The sequence below is a fragment of the Salvelinus namaycush genome, chromosome 34 (assembly GCF_016432855.1).
Source record: "Salvelinus namaycush isolate Seneca chromosome 34, SaNama_1.0, whole genome shotgun sequence".
Classification (NCBI taxonomy): Eukaryota; Metazoa; Chordata; class Actinopteri; order Salmoniformes; family Salmonidae; genus Salvelinus; species Salvelinus namaycush.
The window spans coordinates 3,676,722-3,697,691 of record NC_052340.1 but is presented as its reverse complement, the minus strand read 5'-3'; the positions used below and the strand labels follow the sequence as shown (position 1 = coordinate 3,697,691).

Below are 20,970 nucleotides of genomic sequence, written 5' to 3'. Positions count from 1 at the left end.
CATAGGTCACTGTAACGGTTATGGTCAAATAAGTGCAAGTTATTGAAATCTGTAGGCTAATCTACACACATCTGTTAGCAAGTGGAGAGTTAGTGGAAGAGTGCATGTAGTGTGTTGTGATGTCAAGGCACTGCAATCAAAACCACACAAAATCATTGAAACAAAATGGGCACGCACACACAGGCACGCACACAAACATACGTGCACGCACACTTGACCCCCCCCCCCCCCCCCCCAAGACCTCTTGTACTGGGAGATAAGAGCAGACAGGTGTTTGGAGAGCAATACGTTAGTAATTGACTGGGATGGACAGGGTCAGTGTGTGGGAAAACTGGTACTGTGTACTCCTTGAGTTTTTCCAAAAGGCAGGCTGTGGAACTGTTGAGTACTGGCTGGGTCTTGTAGGGGAGAGCAATGTCCATGACATTCACACACCACACCACACACAAACTGCTGATTCACTGTCATGACATGATTTCATGAGTGACTTAAGTCTAAGTTAGGCCTACAACTTTCCACTTTTGCGCCACCTGCTCAGTCATCTAAAACAAAAACACTACTAGCTGGCCCTTAAACCTTCCTTTATTATTGTTGTGACAAAGGCATTACCGCCAATGCAGTGTGTGTACACCCAAGCAGGTGGGGCAGTGCAGTGAGTCGTGTGGGTGGGACATTTGGTCAGAGGGAGAAAGAGTGAGAGAAACAGCACTAGCAGTTTCAGCCAGCCTACAGGCAGGCAGCTAGCTAGCCTAGCAACACCAACCAGGAGCAGCTTACCACAGGACTCGGGCTTTCCCTCCGCTAGAACACAGTCACTCTTCTGCACCAGAACGTCTGGCCCACCAGAACGCAGGCAGGGGAGGCAGAGCAACACAACACCCACCAGAACAACAACCAGTGCAAAAAAGAAAAAAAGAGACAAATCAAAAAGAAAGAAAATTATAGGAGAAAATATGGGGACAGAAATCAAATAAAACATTAGCAAATAAACAATGAATGGGATGGAATGACAGGAGTGTAGCTGCCTGCGTATGAATGAAGTAGCTATCTAAAGGCATAATGTTTGACTAAGCCTATATGTTCTAATGACACCAGTTGAAATGTAGGCCAATCACAGTGGTTAGGATTAGAACCAAATTTTAAAACAGCAAAGATTGCACAGGTTGTTATCAATAAAACGTCACAATACAGCGCAGAGCGTTCCACTAAACCATAGACAACATGCCTTTCTGATGGCATCGTTTAATACATGTTAACTAGTTGGTTTTAATACCATGACCTCTTCAAGGGCATAGTCAGAACTACACATTTCCCATTATTCCTTATTAGCTCTTTCAGAGTTATACAGTAAGTAGCTGCCTGCTGTTCATGATCAGTAAACATCAATTGATCACGCAATTTCAGATATGTGAGGGTAGCTTATCCATTTGGCATGTAGCTAGTTAGCTAGCTAAGCGTGCAATTTAGCTTGCTTCAGAGGTTAGGCTTTTGGAAAGAGCTCGCAAGTCCTTGTCAAGTTGTCAGTTGGACTACTGTCATCACCACTACAGATGGCAAGCAAATCAAACGATTTTTGGATATAGTTTAGCTTGTTAATTTGCCATTTTGACATGATCTTTTATTAGCTAGCTAGCCAATTTGACATGGTCCAATCAATCAATGTAGCCTACTATGTCTGTCTGCAGCAATCGTGATTAAACACTTATAAACAATGTTGAAAAGGGGATGTTAGGTAACGTCGCTAGGTAGGCCTACATTGGTTGGGGGGAAAAAAGGAAATTAGGTCTACTTAGACAACATTATCAGCTAACAGTACATCGGCAAATGCGCTCTTCTGCTGCTTGACAAAGGATGGGAAATTAACCTAAACCACTCATACTTGTCAGGTATAGTTATTTTATTTCACTGAAATATCCAATTAAACGGTGGACAATATTGAGAGATGTCGTGATGCTATCCTTTACGTATCTCAAAATTCAAAAGGCACTCGCACATCTGAGCTATCTTTGTTGCAGGTGCATGGTAACAGTTGAATAAGATGAGAGAAAAAATAAGAAGCCTGCACACTGCTCGACAGCATCACTGCTCTTTAATAAGCTTAAGGAATCGGCCTCGAGGTCTTCGTCAGCCTTCACTTATCTAAAAAATAATACGATCAATTGATGTTTACTGATCATGAAAAGCATGCAGTTGCTTGCTGTATAACTCTGAGAGCTAAATGTGCGTAATTGTTTTGCATGGATAATCAGAAATTTGTCGTTCCGACTACGCTCTTCAGGAGGTGATAATACTACAACCAAATAGTTGACATTTATTTAACAATCCCTTGAAAACAGCACGCAGTTATCAATGGTTTTAGCAGAGCTGGGAGCCCCGTTGCCCCCAGCAGGCAAATCGAATGCTCTGCAGCTTATTATGACGTTTTATTGATGACGACCTATACGTAATTGTAAAAGTAATTGCTTTCATGATATTTCAAAGATGCTTCACATCAAATGTAGCTAGTATCGGGGAATTTCCATGCAAAAGGACCCATGAGCACCAACATGTCTTCATAATAGCATGTCAAAATCAGGTGTCAAATGAAAGCTAAGATTAAACATTTTTGTGAAATTTAGGCATGTAGAAATTGTTCAACCATTTCCCCAACCTAAAAACGAGGAATAAGCAAAGGCTTATTGGAAAAAGGATCCAAGACAACGTCTAACAGAAAGTCTTTAAAGCTATTAGAAATACACCAAAACATAATTTTGAAATAAAGACTCCTTCCAAATAACAACAACACTTAGGTTTAGTTTGAGAAATGATTTGCCTTCTATAAGTTTAAGATACATTGCCTTGTGCCTTAGAATTCCATTACCAAAAAAGCACATATCTTTAAGATATTTTCTCATTTCTTTCCCTCATGGGGGGAGGATAATGAAAGTGCACAGAAGTAACAAGGTAGACCTACAAATTAGTTAGTGTTTTTACTAATATCAAGTTTATGAAGTAATTAAAACTCAGAATTTTGTTACCGAATCGGTTACGAAAAAAAAAAAAAAAAATCTGTAACGGAATTACTGCAAATGAATTGGATACAATAGGAAATCGTAGTAGTCACAAACCACAGTTGGGTCAACTGCTACTGTCCTCCCTTCCACTGACATACTGCTATGTTCAGCTCATAACTGCTATATTTCTCTTTCGGTCATCTGGTGGTGAAAGCAAGACTGAAAACAGTTTGAACAACCCCTCCCCCTCTTTGCCGCCCTCTCTCCAGTTAACGTCACATCTTCCGGCTTTTACTGACACCTACCACTTAGCCCCTTTCCATTGCTTAAGTGCGCAGCGCCCCTCAGCACTTGCGCAATAACCCACATTTTAAAATGTAACTTTGATAAAATCGGGAAATATTCCAAAAGTATGAAAGGCTGCTTATGTGCTGACGGTCCTTAAAAGTTGGGGACACTAGTGTTCTTGATAACATTCATACCATTTCTAGGTTCTCTTGCCAAGCTAAGATTCTTGAATCTTTGGTAAATGTACAACTTTGTTCCATTTTATCTGAGAACTGTATTCTGAATATACAATCAAGGTTTAGACCAGGGCACAGTACTATTACTGCAACCACAGTTGTAAATAAAATGGTCAATGTTTTAGATGCCAAAATCAATTGTGTTGCCTTGTTTGTGGACTTGTCAAAGGCTTTTGACACAGTTGATCATTCTATATTATTGAGTAAGTTGTCCTCAATAGGCCTGGGCACTGTATGTGGTTTCAGAAAAATCTCAGTAATAGAACCTATTGTGAGAGAAGGGGTCAAATCTGAACTCCTTGAAGTGAATAAAAAGGGGTACCCCAGGGTTCGATTCTGGGGCCACCATTGTTTACACTGTATATGAATAACTTTGGAAATACTGTGAAAGATATATACATTTTTATGCTGAGACAGTATTGTGCTCTGTACCATCAGTAAATAATAGAAATTAAGTTGTCCAGGCCACGTTTATGTCTGTTTTAGATTACAGGGATATAATATACAGTGATTTCGGGAAAATATTCCGACCCCTTGACTTTCCACATTGTTACATCCTTATTCTAAAATGGATTAAATAAAATAAAAAGTCCTCATCGATCTATACACAATACCCCATAATGACAAAGCAAAAACAGGTTTAGACATTTTTGCAAAATGTATTTAAACAGAAATATCTTATTTACATAAGTATTCAGACCCTTTGCTATGAGACTCAAAATTAAGCTCAGGTTCATACTGTTTCCACTGATCATCCTTGAGATGTTTCTACAACTTCATTGGAGGCCACCTGTGGTAAATTCAAATGATTGGACATGATTTGGAAAGAAACACACCTGTCTATATAAAGTCTCACAGTGTATGACAGAGCAAAAACCAAGCCATGGGGTCGAAGGAATTGTCCGTAGAGCTCTGAGACAGGATAGTGTCGAGTCACAGATCTTGGAAAGGGTAACAAAAGATCTCTGCTGCATTGAAGGTCCCCAAGAACACAGTGGCCTTCTTCATTCTTAAAATAGAAGTTAGGAACCACCAAGACTCTTCCTAGAGCTGGCCGCCCGGCAAAACTGAGCAATCGAAGGAGAAGGGCCTTGGTCAGGGAGATGACCAAGAACCCGATGGTCATTGTGACAGAGCTTCAGAGTTCCTCTATGGAGATGGGAGAACCTTCCAGAAGGACAACCATCTCTGCAGCACTCCACCAATCATGCCTTTATGGTAGAGTGACCAGGCGGAAGCCACTCCTCAGTAAAAGGAACATGACAGCCTGCTTGGAGATTGCCAAAAGGCATCAACAAACCTGGCATCATCCCTACGGTAAAGCATAGTGGTGGCAGCATCCTGCTGTGGGGATGTTTTTCAACGGCAGGGACTGGGAGACTAGTCAGGATCAAGGGAAAGATGAACGAAGCAAAGTAAAGAGAGATCCTTGATGAAACGTGCTCCAGAGCGCTCAGGACCTCAGACTGGGGCGAAGGTTCACCTTCCAACAGGACAACAACCCTAAGCACACAGCCAAGACAACACGGGAATGGCTTCAAGTCTTCGAATGTCCTTGAGTGGCCCAGCCAGAGCCCGGACTTGAACCCGATCTAACATCTCTGGAGAGACCTGCAAATAGCTGTGCAGCGGCGCTCCCCATCCAACCTGACAGAGCTTTGAGAGGATCTGCAGAGAATAAATGGGAGAAACTCCCCAAATACAGATGTGCCAAGCTTGTAGCATCATACCCAAGACTCAAGGCTGTAATTGCTGCTTCAACAAAGTAGTGAGTAAAGGGTCTGAATACTTATGTAAATGTATATCAGTTTCTTTTATTTCTAAAATCCTGGTTTTGCTTTGTCATTATGGGGTATTGTTTGTAGATTGACGAGGGGGAAAAAACTATTTAACCAATTCTAGAATAAGGCTGTAACGTAACAAAATGTGTAAAAAGTCAAGGGGTCTGAATTCTTTCTGAATGCACTGTACATGCATGCAGCAGCAGCTTCCACAATTAAACCTCCAGATGCTGTTTTCCATTGTGCACTTAGATTAATTACTAGTGATAATTGTCGAACTCACGACTGCGTATTGTATCAAAAAGTGGATTGGGCCTCTCTGTATGTAAGAGAGCAGCGTTCCCTTTTGTTCATTTACAAAGCGCTCGGACACAAACTTCCGAGGTATCTGACGACACACGTCAAGGTCAAAACAATAGAATACAATAGCACAATATTAGACTGCGCTCGAGGTTCCATGGGTGGCTTCTGATTTAGGGAGAGCTGCTTTTGCTTTTTATGCTCCACAGATGTGGAATGTGTTGCAAAGGCGGCTCATGCTTGAACGCATGCTGCCCTGAAGGGAATTTAAAACAGTGGGGAATGCTCTGTAGATTGTGTTTTATAATTTAGTATTTTATTGATGTGTTTGTATTGTGCAGGGCTCATTTGAAGAAGAGAATTGGTCTCAATTTGACACCCTGTTAAAATAAAGGTTTATATTAATACATTTACTGTAATAAGCATCCTCACCCACTGAGCACGAACGGCATCGGACATCCAGAGACATTGAAAAGTAGTTGAAATTTGGTCAGTCCGCATTGGCTGGACCAAATCATGAACCAATTATAGAAGTCTCTGTTCCACATGTTTAAACAGCACAGTAGAGCACAGTAATGAAAGGTAGACTACAGTACTGTACAGTAGAAACACTAGAGTACAGTATAATGTAAGTTTTCTTACTCTACTGAACATATCTACTTTACGTTACTGAACTCTACTGTGCTGCAGGGGTATTCAACCGTATGGGGTCCTCAAAATATAAATAAAAAAATAATGACATGCCTACAGTAGAAAATAGAAATGTTCTTTTGAAGGGTGTTAAATTTAGGAGTGGAGAAATGAAGTTGAGCAAATTACACTCACTTGAGTATCTAACATAGGCTTTGAAAAAGCATCCGCTAATAAGCTACTAGTGAAGCAAGTGCTGCTGGCTAGCTGACTAAACTCTTCTGATAATGACCAGGCTTGTGGAATTCAGCTCGGACTTCATTGATTAGCCTAAGGTCAATACAAAAAAAATCATTATGAAACGCTTACCTTGCACCTATGTTTGTCCTCTGCAGTTAGCTGCTGGTAAGCTTATTGACATGGCTAACCTTTGTTTAACTAGCTAAGCTGCTCTAGCTTTCTAGGCAATAGGCGGCGTTAGTTTCCACTTCCTCTTCCAATTATAATGTGGGGAGGTCAAAATAATGAAAAACTATCTACAAAATCCATTCAATATAAAATGTTGATTATTACTTCTTTGCCATTATCATTCACCTTCTAACCTATGATGTGGGTCCCTGGGTCACCGGTTTGCCTGGGAGGGGGTCCCAGGGCAAGAAAAGATTGAAGACCCCTGCTGTAGTGTTCTCTAATGTGCTTTACTGTGATGTCCAAACTTGTGAAACAGAGGTCTATGATTGGTTCAGATTTGGTCTGGTCCAACCAAAATGTGGCTTTGTTTGGGGGCGGAGCACATTAGAATAATAGCCAGTGTGTAGAATAATAGCCAAATATGCAAAAGGTTATTGCATATTTCTAACTATGTGTACCTATTCAGTATACATCACCATGGAGACAATTATATTCATATCCATAATTATGCATTTCTGTATAGTACAGTTCAGGGACCCATGATGTAATTGTGTAACTAATTCTGTAAACAGGTGTAAATCCACTTAATTTACAGTAATTCAATAACCATAATGTTTTTTCAAATTCAAGGCTACATGTCATAGGTGACACCCCTTTCTTTCTGCAGACATCTTTGAATCTTAATTTGGAGCAGATATTGAATAAAGTTTTTGGATAACAGAGGGAGTTTTTACTGTAATTCTTTTAACTAACTTTGCATCTGCACTGTTCTTCCAGTAAATGTGTTTTGTGAAATGTGTAAATTGTTCAAAGTAGTCATTGTGCATAGAGTTGTATGATTTGTTAAACTTTGAAATCAATGGTTTTATAGAGTCAAAGTGTAATTCCATTCATATGGCCCATCTAGACTCATTACAACTTGTGATCAGAGACAGTGTTTTGCAAAAGTATTCATACCCTGTTGGATTTCTTCACATTTTATTGTGTTAGAAAGAGCTGAATACTTATGCAATGACTATATTTTGGTTATTTTATTCCTATTAATCTATTTTTTTTTTTTTTTTATAAATCTTCCACTTTGACAGAGCATTTTGTATAGATTGTTGACAAAAATATATATAATTAACTCAATTTTAATCCCACTTTGTAACAATAAAATGTGAAGAAATCCAAGGGGTATAAATACTTTTGCAAGGCACTATATAAAGGAGATAGCTTGGCTATGAGCGCCAAGCTAGTGCAAAATGCAAAATTTAGTGCAAAAAAAAAAGTGCAAAATTTACCATAATAAACCTCAATTTGGCAGAGTGATTTTATTTGAAACCTTTCTTCAACAATGTGTGTTATAAAGAGCCAACTATTTATGCATTGCTCAGTTTACTAAGCTCTAGTTAAATAATCACCTCAAAATTAATCTTTCTGGGATTACAGTATTTTTTGATCTACGAAAAAGATATGCCTCTGCTTGTAATGACAGACTGACAATAGAGCGTTAAAATTGTAGTATTCCATCCAAATCCAAGTAAAATCTCAAGTACACTCTTGTTATTGTTAACCATTAACATGCCAGTGAAAGATCATGTCTTGAGACAAGCACTGAGACAATTGACTTGAACTGCAAAAAACAGCCACTCCATTTAGAAATCATGATCTTGTTAAAGAAAGATGGTATTGAAAACTATTTTGGGATATGATCGTTAGGAAATGGGAATCATGAAACACAAAAAGGCGAGCCAAAAGGTGAAATATAGAGAGTAAGAGACGTGGACATGCAACAGGGGTAAAGAAAAGTCTATCAAAGTCAGATCTGAATAAAAACCTCATCCAATCTCTCATCTTTTGATAATATTACTCTACAAAAGATTGAAAGACATTGCTTGCTGCTTCTCTATGTAACTGTGCTTTAGGCTGAAGGAATGAGACTAGAGTTTGGGCCTAAACATAAGAAGAAAGTACACTGAAGTGAAACAGACAATCATTCTGAGACCAGTCTTGTGTAACCTCTTGCCGAACACGTTCAATGCGTCATTCTGAGATAAGCTGGAGGGCACGAGGATTCTATCTTTAAATCGCCCTGATTGTTTGATGAGTATCAAGAGAGCTGGTGACTAGTCATCATACCCAAACATAATTTGTGCTTTTTCTCTTATATGCCCATATTTCAATAGTGAACAAAAAAGTTGGCTGGTATTTTTTGGTCACCAACCAGCTTTGAGCATGTTGAATTAATAATGCATTCATTTGTGCACAATAACACTGAACAGAAGAAGTGATTGTGCACAACAAAGATCTGCAATTAAATCAGATAGAGCGAGACTTCTCGCAAGACATGGTACCCTTAAAGACTCAGAAATGCAGGTGCAGATCAGAGAAAGAAACAGTGGCTATATTTTCCACACAGTGAACATACAGCATAGTATACACCATCGATTCACCCCATCCCATCATGCTGATTGAACCATTCATCTGTGCGTTTACCTGTAGGGTCAAACTCATGTGAAGCGGAGACTGCCGGTTTATCACTTTTGGGTTTCTTGTCAGGGGGGTGGTCCTTACTGAGAATGCTACTGCTTCTGAAAAGAGAGAGCTTTGTAAAAAAACAAGGACACATCTGAAAAATGTAAACAAAAGTTAACCTGATGAGCATTGGAGCACCACCACACAGCTATCGAAGAACAATGTTTAATTTGTGAGCAGCTACTAGGCCTACAACACTGACAACTGTCCTTTTCTATAGGAAACATAACATACAATTTCAATGTTGTGGAGTGCCACTAATAACTGCCTTGCTGATGGGAATATCCACAAACACGCAACAAAGAAACTCAATTGTTCACTCAATAGCCACCCCATCACCGACGAGGTGAAGAGGACATCCTATGAATCATGATAACTGTATTTGATCTGGACTGGAGTGGCTGTGCTGCTGAGTAGGTCTGTAAGAGCAAGTGAATGGGCTCTCGTTAGAGGAATGTCGTAAAGCCAGACCCCGGGCCCTGCTCTGCATACATGTTGCTGTGAAAGGCACGTTTTCTCTCCGGACTAGGCAGAGATGGGTCGTGCTAGAAGAGGCACCCCTTTGTCCCCCTCCCGTCTGAGTTTTAAGTGAGGAGGACCACTGTGTGTGTGTGTGTGTGTGTGTGTGTGTGTGTGTGTGTGTAGCAGGCAGGCTTCTCCTAAAGGCAGCTTAATTTCCTTAATCTGGCGTGTGTTCTGTTGGTGGTTTGGCCTACAACATTACGTCTGTGTTGGGTAAAAACATCAGATTCACAGGTACAAAAGCAGCTGCATGAGTCCCGTGTTGCTTAGTTGGTAGAGCATGGTGCTTGCAACGCCATGGTTGTGGGTTCAATTCCCACAGGGGACTCACTCTGGATAAGAGGGTCTTTTAAATTACTAAAATGTAAATGTATGAAATTAGGTTTCTTACCTGTTTGCTTTATTGGGAAACCTGCAGGGTAAAAGAGGGGAGTGTTATAATCATCATAATCCAATTCGAGCAACATCACCGAGTGACGACGACATCAGCAGACAACTCAAACAAGTACTTTGCAAGGGGACTTGGGAGCAGGAAAAACAAGACGTCTACTGAAGCGAGACTCCCGAGACTGATGCTCGTAAACATCATAATCCTGATGAAACTACACCAGCTTTCTTCAGCACAGACAGTCAAAGCTCAAGGATTAAAAGCTTTGCCAGGTCAAATTTCCTTCTTCCACCTTTTCGGATCTTAACCAATTGTGTCCTTTACAGTTCAAAAACAGACCACTGTCATGACCATAAAATCTGAGTCATGCTCTGTTCGGTCTGTTGACTGGGATGCAGACTGGCTGGCTGACTGTAGTGCCCTGCAAGGATTAGTGTTCAGTGGTAGGGTGGAAAGTAGGGTGTCGATACACTGAAATATATCTAGAAAAACATTGATCGGAAGGGCTGAGACCATTCATCACAATGATTGACCTTAGAATATAGAAGGGGGAAAAAGAAGATTATATGCTGTTCATTTCAGCTCCATTACATCAGTAAGGAAGCACATTCCAGGAGCTTGAGACTTCTCATGGGGAACCAACTGATGGAGGAAATGTCATTGATCTTTGCTGGCCAATGTGTGAATTAGCATTGGTAACTACGTACCAATGCTAACAAATTTAATGCTAAACTTTTATAACCCAAATGAATAGGCTAGCCCATGAAGGATGGAAATAAATAACAGGCCAGAGAACAGATGCATCCATATGATGTCGTTTTCCCCTCTTATTTTCCTTAAACAAGGGTACTGACCCAGACTTGGGGAAAAGCTAACCTCACCAGCCCTGAGGCTGAAAATAGGGACAGATTCCCAGAAACATTAAGCACTGCTGGGAGAGCTCCCGTTTCCTGAGTGATAAACGCCCAGGTTGTATCACAACCGGCCGTGATTGGGAGTCCCATTGGGCGGCGCACAATTGGCCCAGAGTCGCCTGGATTTGGCCGGTGTAGGCAGCAGTCATTATAAATAAGAATTTGATCTTAACTGACTTGCCAAGTTAAATAAAAGGTTTAATAAATAAAGAAAATGTATTTTTCTTGCCTGATTCCGTATATTTCACCCCCCCAAAAAATCCACTTTGTTTTCCCAGGTTCCCCCCTGATTTTTCAGGTTTTCGCTCTCAATAGCACCTTTTTTGATCATTAACAATCCTATCAGTAGATCACTTTTGAGGTCTGGGATTTTTTATTTTTATCTAGCAGTGTTTTCATAGCATATATGTGATGGTAGAGTTTGCAAAACAAATACCCACTGGATTGATGCAAATAATCATGATATCATTCTGCCAGGTCTAAGCATAGGCTACTTTGTAGTTAACGTTTAACCTCTTCCAGCCGCCCATTCAAAAATCAGAAACACGTTTCCGATGGTTGTCACGTCAATATCTCTGCGCTACAATCACACATTTTTTCATAAAACCCCTCTTTTGATAGGTTACCATTTCTGCATTAAAGATATATGAATGAAAATGGTTCATTTGACGCTGCCACAGGAAGGCACCCCTCCCCTACTCAATCTGAGAGGTTATGACCAACTGTTGATGTTCATGTCATCTTTGATAACTGTACAAAATAAAATACATTTGTCATTAGGTATTTGAGCTAAAAACTAACTGGCCAGATCCTCCTCTCCACCCTCTCCGAGTTGGGCATCTCCGGCGCGGCCCACGCTTGGATTGCGTCCTACCCGACAGGTCGCTCCTACCAGGTGGCGTGGCGAGAATCTGTCTCCGCAACACGTGCTCTCACCACTGGTGTCCCCCAGGGCTCTGTTCTAGGCCCTCTCCTATTCTCGCTATACACCAAGTCACTTGGCTCTGTCATATCCTCACATGGTCTCTCCTATCATTGCTATGCAGACGACACACAATTAATCTTCTCCTTTCCCCCTTCTGATAACCAGGTGGCGAATCGCATCTCTGCATGTCTGGCAGACATATCAGTGTGGATGACGGATCACCACCTCAAGCTGAACCTCGGCAAGACGGAGCTGCTCTTCCTCCCGGGGAAGGACTGCCCGTTCCATGATCTCGCCATCACGGTTGACAACTCCATTGTGTCCTCCTCCCAGAGTGCTAAGAACCTTGGCGTGATCCTGGACAACACCCTGTCGTTCTCAACTAACATCAAGGCGGTGACCCGTTCCTGTAGGTTCATGCTCTACAACAATCGCAGAGTACGACCCTGCCTCACACAGGAAGCGGCGCAGGTCCTAATCCAGGCACTTGTCATCTCCCGTCTGGATTACTGCAACTCGCTGTTGGCTGGGCTCCCTGCCTGTGCCATTAAACCCCTACAACTCATCCAGAACGCCGCAGCCCGTCTGGTGTTCAACCTTCCCAAGTTCTCTCACGTCACCCCGCTCCTCCGCTCTCTCCACTGGCTTCCAGTTGAAGCTCGCATCCGCTACAAGACCATGGTGCTTGCCTACGGAGCTGTGAGGGGAACGGCACCTCCGTACCTTCAGGCTCTGATCAGGCCCTACACCCAAACAAGGGCACTGAGTTCATCCACCTCTGGCCTGCTCGCCTCCCTACCTCTGAGGAAGTACAGTTCCCGCTCAGCCCAGTCAAAACTGTTCGCTGCTCTGGCACCCCAATGGTGGAACAAACGCCCTCACGACGCCAGGTCAGCGGAGTCAATCACCACCTTCCGGAGACACCTGAAACCCCACCTCTTTAAGGAATACCTAGGATAGGATAAAGTAATCCTTCTAAACCCCCCCCCCCCCTTAAAAGATTTAGATGCACTATTGTAAAGTGGTTGTTCCACTGGATATCATAAGGTGAATGCACCAATTTGTAAGTCGCTCTGGATAAGAGCGTCTGCTAAATGACTTAAATGTAAATGTAATAGATTGTGTCCCTTGCTAGCCAGTCAAAAAAGAGAGGGGTGCTGTGAAGGAAAATTGAGTGAATAGCTATTACTTCATTATCTAGTCATATCCCCTACTTAGATGTTTATCTGTGATACAGTACATTAGGAAAGTATTCTAACCCCTTCCCCTTTTCCACATTTTGTTATGTTAGACTTACACACAATACCACAATGACAAAGCAAAAACAGGTTTCGAAATGTGTGCAAATGTATTTCAAATAAATTACAGATATACCTTAAAATAAGTATTCAGACCCTTTGCTATGGGACTCGAAATTGAGCTCAGGTGCATCCTGTTTCCATTGATCATCCTTGAGATGTTTATACAACCTAACTGGAGTCCACCTGTGGAAATTTAATTTGATTCAACATGATTTGGAAAGGAACACACCCATCTATACGAGGTCCCACAGTTGACAGTGCATGTCAGACCAAAAACCAAGCCATGAGGTTGAAGGAATTGTCCGTAGCGCTCAAAGACAGGATTGTGTCGAGGCACAGATCTGGGGAAGGGTACCAAAACATTTCTGCAGCATTGAATGTCCCAAAGAACACAGTGGCCTCCATCATTCTTAAATGGAAGAAGTTTGGAACCACCAAGACTCCAGAGCTGGCCGCCCGGCCAAACTGAGGAATCGCGGAGGTCACGGATGGTCACTCTGACAGTGCTCCAGCGTTCCTCTGTGGAGATGGGAGAACCTTCCAGAAGGACAACCATCTCTGCAGCACTCCACCAATCAGGTCTTTATGGTAAAGTGGCCAGACGGAAACCACTCCTCAGTAAAAGGCACATGACAGCCCGCTTTGAGTTTGCCAAAAGGCACCTAAAGGACTCTCAAACCATGAGAAACAAGATTCTCTGGTCTGATGAAACCAAGATTGAACTCTTTGGCCTGAATACCAAGCGTGACGGAGGAAACCTGGCACCATCCCTACAGTGAAGCATGGTGGTGGCAGTATCATCCTGTGGGGATGCTTTTCAGCAGCAGGGACTTGGAGACTAGTCAGGATGGTCAAATTAATAAATTTTCAATACATTTAGTTGATTCCCTAAGTTCAAATGTTATTTATTTAAAAATGTTTTATTTAACTCTTATTTTACCAGGTAAGTTGACTGAGAACACATTCTCATTTACAGCAACAACCTGGAGAATAGTTAAGGGGGGAGGGGGGATGAATGAGCCAATTGGAAGCTGGGGATGGTTAGGTGGCCATGACGCTATGAGGGCCAGATTGGGAATTTAGCCAGGACACCAGTGTTAACACCCCTACTCTTACGATAAATGCCATGGAACCAAAGAGAGTCAGGACACCCGTTTAACATCCAATCCAAAAGATGGGTGATCTTTTTTCATTTTGAGACCAGAGGAAAGAGTACCCCCTACTGGCCCTCCAATACCACTTCCAGCAGCATCTCGTCTCCCATCCAGGGACCAACTTCGCTTAGCATCAGTGGCAAGACAGCAGTGGGATTGTTGAATTCCATTTTAATGTTTGGATTCCGTGATTCTGTCCGTGTTTTCCCTATGGCATATTTTATAGGGATCTACCGGTAGTTAAGATTTAGGGTCTTCCCCCAGTCTGAGGGTACAACTTACTCTGATGACTACGGGTCTTGGAAAGAATACACTGAAATCAGTTTTCAAACAATGAAGCCTAAAAAAAACTACGTAGGAATGACTTGGGTAAGCTGAATATAACTCAACATAATAAATGAGGCTACCTCTTGACTAAACAAGTCTAGGCTGATTAAGTAGGCTAAATCAGTGGTACTGCCTCATACAGTGGGGCAAAAAAGTATTTAGTCAGCCACCAATTGTGCAAGTTCTCCCACTTAAAAAGATGAGGCCTGTAATTTTCATCATAGGTGAACTATGACAGACAAAATGAGAGAAAAAAAAATCCAGAAAATCAGATTGTAGGATTTTTTATGAATTTATTTGCAAATTATGGTGGAAAATAAGTATTTGGTCAATAACAAAAGTTTCTCAATACTTTGTTATATACCCTTTGTTGGCAATGACAGAGGTCAAACGTTTTCTGTAAGTCTTCACAAGGTTTTCACACACTGTTGCTGGTATTTTGGCCCATTCCTCCATGCAGATCTCCTCTAGAGCAGTGATGTTTTGGGGCTGTTGCTGGGCAACACGGACTTTCAACTCCCTCCAAAGATTTTCTATGGGGTTGAGATCTGGAGACTGGCTAGGCCACTCCAGGACCTTGAAATGCTTCTTACGAAGCCACTCCTTTGTTGCCCTGGCGGTGTGTTTGGGATCATTGTCATGCTGAAAGACCCAGCCACGTTTCATCTTCAATGCCCTTGCTGATGGTAGGCTTTGTTACTTTGGTCCCAGCTCTCTGCAGGTCATTCACTAGGTCCCCCCGTGTGGTTCTGGGATTTTTGCTCACCGTTCTTGTGATCATTTTGACCCCACGGGGTGAGATCTTGCGTGGAGCCCCAGATCGAGGGAGATTATCAGTGGTCTTGTATGTCTTCCATTTCCTAATAATTGCTCCCACAGTTGATTTCTTCAAACCAAGCTGCTTACCTATTGCAGATTCAGTCTTCCCAGCCTGGTGCAGGTCTACAATTTTGTTTCTGGTGTCCTTTGACAGCTCTTTGTTCTTGGCCATAGTGGAGTTTGGAGTGTGACTGTTTGAGGTTGTGGACAGGTGTCTTTTATACTGATAACGAGTTCAAACAGGTGCCATTAATACAGGTAACGAGTGGAGGACAGAGGGGCCTCTTAAAGAAGAAGTTACAGGTCTGTGAGAGCCAGAAATCTTGCTTGTTTGTAGGTGACCAAATACTTATTTTCCACCATAATTTGCAAATAAATTCATAAAAAATCCTACAATGTGATTTTCTGGATTTTTTTTTCTCATTTTGTCTGTCATAGTTGAAGTGTACCTATGATGAAAATTACAGGCCTCTCTCATCTTTTTAAAATGGGAGAACTTGCACAATTGGTGGCTGACTAAATACTTTTTTGCCCCACTGTAAATGGGGTGATGGGGTACAAATACATAAGGGTAAATCCATTTTGAGATAATTGACGTTGAAGGTTAAATGGCAATTTTTTTATTAAGAAAAACATGCATTTTCAATCGATTATTAAATAGTTTGACAATCCTGCTTGTAAGCTTTTAAATAATAGCAATCTCAACCGTTTATCTTTTCCAGTGATGAACACATGGATGTCTCATGGTATGGTGGGGCATGCAAACCAGTTGAACTTTAAGCACCTTTATCTCTTGAATGTTTTGTCATTCAAGTCCAAAAAGTCACATTCTGGGCATTTCTACAGTGGGAAAATGTGTATGGAAGGTCTCGCTCAAATCAAAATGTGGTGCCGTCAAAAAGTGATCAAATTCAAATTGATGTACGCGTCAAGCTGACGACGGATGGTGAACTAGTAGGCTAAAGTTCCAGTTCCTCTCCACCAATACTAAAGTGAGACCAAATTTAGTAGTGTGGTTTGTCAGAGTGAATGTCGACCGTATGGGACATCTGTCTCACCAACTAGCCATATTAAATCTCTTTTCTAGCGACACTGAATCCCATTCAGCGAGGCAATGACAAGCTGAATGGCCCATTTATGAAATGTTCTCAGACTGTAATAAGTTCCAGAGACGGCTGCCTGCAACCCCCTCAAAAACACCAGAGGAGAAATGGAAAAGTAAGCACAAACAACCTCAATGAGGTTAAACCCAGGGACTTATAATCATAGCTTGACGATGTGTTGTTCTCTCCCTCAGTGATTCATAGGAGAAATGGAAAGAAAACTAAGAGCATTTACACTCAAAATGAAATGATTCATTATGGAAATCTGGTCACCTATATGGTACCAATATCTGCCAACTTTGAAAACCAACATTCATCATCACTGAGCACAAGTCTTTGCTAGAAGACTTCCTAAAATGCTATATAAAGATATTGGGCTGTATTTCAAGAAAGCAAGGCTCTAGCAAGGACCATTTTATTCGCTAAAAGATTTAGCTGTGTGACCTGGAATTTTATATTTAGGAGCACCAGTGCACCTAGAAAATAAATAACATACTTTTTTATTTTTAATCACCCAGATAATAGATGACTTCAGTGTACCGCAGCCTCCGATTGCCATGGAGAATACACTGAGCGCAGATTAATGACAGTCATTACTACCAAGAAAATGTCTTGTTGCGTAAAATATTTTTAATTGTGCTCCTAAATTTATTTTAGTGTACTCCTACATTTTTCAACTTGGCCGCACGTGTAAAAAAAGTTCAGTGTAGAGCCCTGGAAAGTATTCCAAAGACAAATGTCTTGTGAACTCATGGGCCTTCTGCCTGAATGTCCCTGGATGTTTTTGCCAGGCTTCTCACTGCAGTGTGAGGCCGGCGGGCAGAGACTTCACAAAACACCCATCTATAGGTGCCCGTACTGAGACTCGCATTGGAAGAAGAGGGCAAAGTGGGAGGAATTAGAGGGAGCAGCAGAGAACAGGGTGGGGAAATGGGAGGGGCAGTAAAGGCGGGCCAGGCTTGAATACACAATTGAGGGTTTGTGTTTTCTTGGAAAACTGTGGTGGAATGGGCCAAGAGGGCCTGGATCAGGGACACCCCAAACTGAAGAGGACGCCGAAAAACAGAGCTCGTCTGTGAGGGACTTTCAACAAGAGAGGAGGGGTCAGAGGGATAGAAAACAGTGAACTGTGAGAGGAACTTACAATGCTGTTACCCTGGTTCAGAGGAAAACTCCAGGTTTTCGCTTTTCCCTTGATGTAGCTACTAGTAACTGTCAGAGAGGAAGAGGCAAAACGGGATGTTTTAATCTGCCCAAAAGCTATACACCAAGTGAGGAATTTTTGAATGGAGGTCAATGAGTGTAAAAATTATAATTTTTTATTAGTTGATTTACAACGTCAGACTTATTTGATCTAATCGAAATTTTGCAATGTTTAGGTGCCCGGCCAAACTGAGCAATCGGGAGAGAAGGGCCTTGGTCAGGGAGGTGACCAAGAACCCGATGGTCACTGACAGAGCTCAAGAGTTCCTCTATGGAAACCCGAGAACCTTCCAGAAGGACAACCATCTCTGCAGCACTCCACCAATCAGGCCTTTATGGTAGAGTGGCCAGACGGAAGCCACTTCTCAATTAAAAAAAAGACAGCCTGCTTGGAGTTTGCCAAAAGGCCCCTAAAGAACTCTCAGACCCTGAGAAACAAGATTCTCTGGTCTGATGAAACCAAGATTGAACACTTTGGCTTGAATGCCAAGCGTCACGTCTGGAGGAAACCTGGCACCATCCCTAGAGATGACAGTTATATAAAAAAATGGGTGGCAGCATCATGCTGTGGGGATGTTTTTCAGCAGCAGGGACTGGGAGACTAGTCAGGATTGAGGAAAAGATGAACGGAGCAAAGTATAAAGAGATTCTGCTCCAGATTCTTCAGAACCTCAGACTGGGGAGAAGGTTCACCTTCCAACAGGACAACGACACTAAGCTCACAGTCAAGACAACGCAGGGTGGCTAAGGGACAGGTCTCTGAATGTCCTTGAGTGGCCCAGCCAGAGCCCGGACTTGAACCCAATCTGGAAATAGCTGTGCAGCGATGCTCCCCATCCAACCTGACAGAGCTTGAGAGGATCTGCAGCGAAGAACGGTAGAAACTCCCCAAATACAGGTATGCCTAGCTTGTAGTGTCACACCCAAGAAGACTCAAGGCTGTAATCGCTGCTAAAGTTGAAGTACAACATAGCACTGATTAAAGGGTCTGAATACTTATGGAAATGTGATATCTTTAAGGAATTAGCAAAAATTTCTAAAAACCTCTTTTCGCTTTGTCATTATGGGGTATTGTGTGTAGATTGATGAGGATTTATTTTGTTAATCCATTTTTAATCAAAGGCTGTAACAAAACATGGAAAAAGTCAAGGGGTAAGAATATTTTCCAAACACACTGTAAGTGGACGCACGTGGCATTTCGGCAACTTACCCAAAAACAACTTTATATTAAAGTGCCTGTTGTCATAGGGATCGATAGAGGACTCATCATGGATATAACCTGTTTTAGCGTGGACATTTCCATTGAGGGCTTCCACTATTTTAAAGTAGTCATCTCAGTGGGGATTCCTATGAGTTGGGTGCAATCAGCCAATGAGGAAGAAAAAAAGACTACTTTAAAATAAGTGATAGCTTCAATGATGCTGCCCATGCTGTCAGAGAATATAAAATTGTACAGATACAAAGATTAGTTCTCTTTTCATCTCTATGGCCTGTTCACACACGTATCTGCCCACTCATTGGCTAGAATGGTCCCACCTGATCTCGCATCCTCACGACTGCCTTTCATCTTTAAAACATGTATTTCATCTTTAAAACATTTCCATTGTTAAGAGTGATCACTTGAATATCTTGTTAATATAATTGAGCATCTTTGCTACAGTCTAACCAATAAACAACTATCAACTAACTGTAGTAATGGAGTTATGCTAAAAACACAAACGTCTCCAGTTTTGAACCTTTCAGCGTAACACTAGGGGTGTAACAGTACAAGTATACGTACCTAACCGTTTGGTACAGGAACCCCGGTTCAGTCAGCACTGTGAATCTGAATCAATACATAAAACTAGTGATGCACCGATATGACATTGTTGACCGATACCAATATTCCCGATATATTTTCCTAGCCCCCCCCAAAAAAACGATACCGATAACCGATATTAAAAATTTTAGCGGCCTTTTAAGCATTCTAGTACAGTTAAATAGTTAACACACACACACACACACGGACGCAGCGGTCTAAGGCACGACATCTCAGTGCAAGAGGAGTCACTACAGTCCCTGGTTGGAATCCAGGCTGCATCAAATCCGGCCATGATTGGGAGTCACATAGGGCGGCACACAACTGGCCCAGCGACGTCCGGGTTTGGCCGGGTAGGCCGTCATTGTAAATAAGAATTTCTTCTTAACTGACTTGCCTAGTTAAATAAATGTCACACACACACACCAAACACTTTTGTTGATATTAACGTATGTCCCCATTACAAGTAAAACATAATCAAAGCCTATTTCTTTCACTTACCTGCTGTGCTGTTTCGTTGTTAATTTGTTCAGTTGTTTCATTCTCAACTGTTTGGGTCATTGCTATGGAACGCCATTTGGGTCTTTGCGTGTCAAAAAAGTAGATAACACTATTTGACGTGTCAAATAAGCTTGTTGACCAATCAGGACCTGAATATGACTGCATGTCACATAATAATTTAACGGGCTCATAGTTACCGACAAGATAGAACTGCCAAAGGGGGCGGAGTTGCAATCTACTGCAAAGATAGCATGCAGAGTTCTGTCTTACTATACAGGTCTGTGCCCCAAAAATTTGAGCTTTTACTTTAAAAAATCCACCATTCCAGAAACAAGATTCTCACCGTTGCCATTTGCTATAGACCACCTTCTGCCCCCAGATGTGCCCTGGACACCATATGTGAATTGATTGACCCCCATCTATCTTCAGAGCTCGAGATGTTAGGTGACCTAAACTGGGACATAATTAACACCCCGGCCATCCCACAATCTAAGCTTGATATCCTCAATTTCACAAATTATCAACAAACCTACCAGGTACAACCCCAAATCTGTAAACACAGGCACCCTCAGATATCATCCTAACCAACCTGCCCTCCAAAAACACCTCTGCTGTCTTCAACCAGGATCTCAGCGATCACTGCCCCATTGCCTGCGTCCGTAATGGGTCTGCGGTCAAACGACCACCCCTCATCACTGTCAAACGCTCAATAAAACAATTGCACGAGCAGGCCTTTCTAATCGACCTGGCCCGGGTATCCTGGAAGGATACTGACCTCATCCCGTCAGTAGAGGATGCCTGGTTATTCTTTAAAAGTGCTTACCTCACCATCTTAAATAAGCATGCCCCATTCAAACAT

The 20,970-nt window shown here is 42.0% G+C and overlaps 1 protein-coding gene across 1 annotated transcript in view; it reads right to left on the bottom strand.

Annotated features, from left to right (window-relative positions):
* The window catches only part of LOC120028624 (rho guanine nucleotide exchange factor 12-like), a 76,519-nt gene that overhangs the window by 29,774 nt on the left and 25,775 nt on the right, over positions 1-20,970 (bottom strand). The window contains exons 3-5 of the mRNA XM_038973837.1: positions 10,070-10,090; positions 9,118-9,212; positions 778-834 (exon numbers count right to left, since the gene is read on the bottom strand). Coding sequence (XP_038829765.1) covers positions 778-834; positions 9,118-9,212; positions 10,070-10,090 — 173 coding nt within the window. The remainder of the gene's footprint in view (positions 1-777; positions 835-9,117; positions 9,213-10,069; positions 10,091-20,970) is intronic.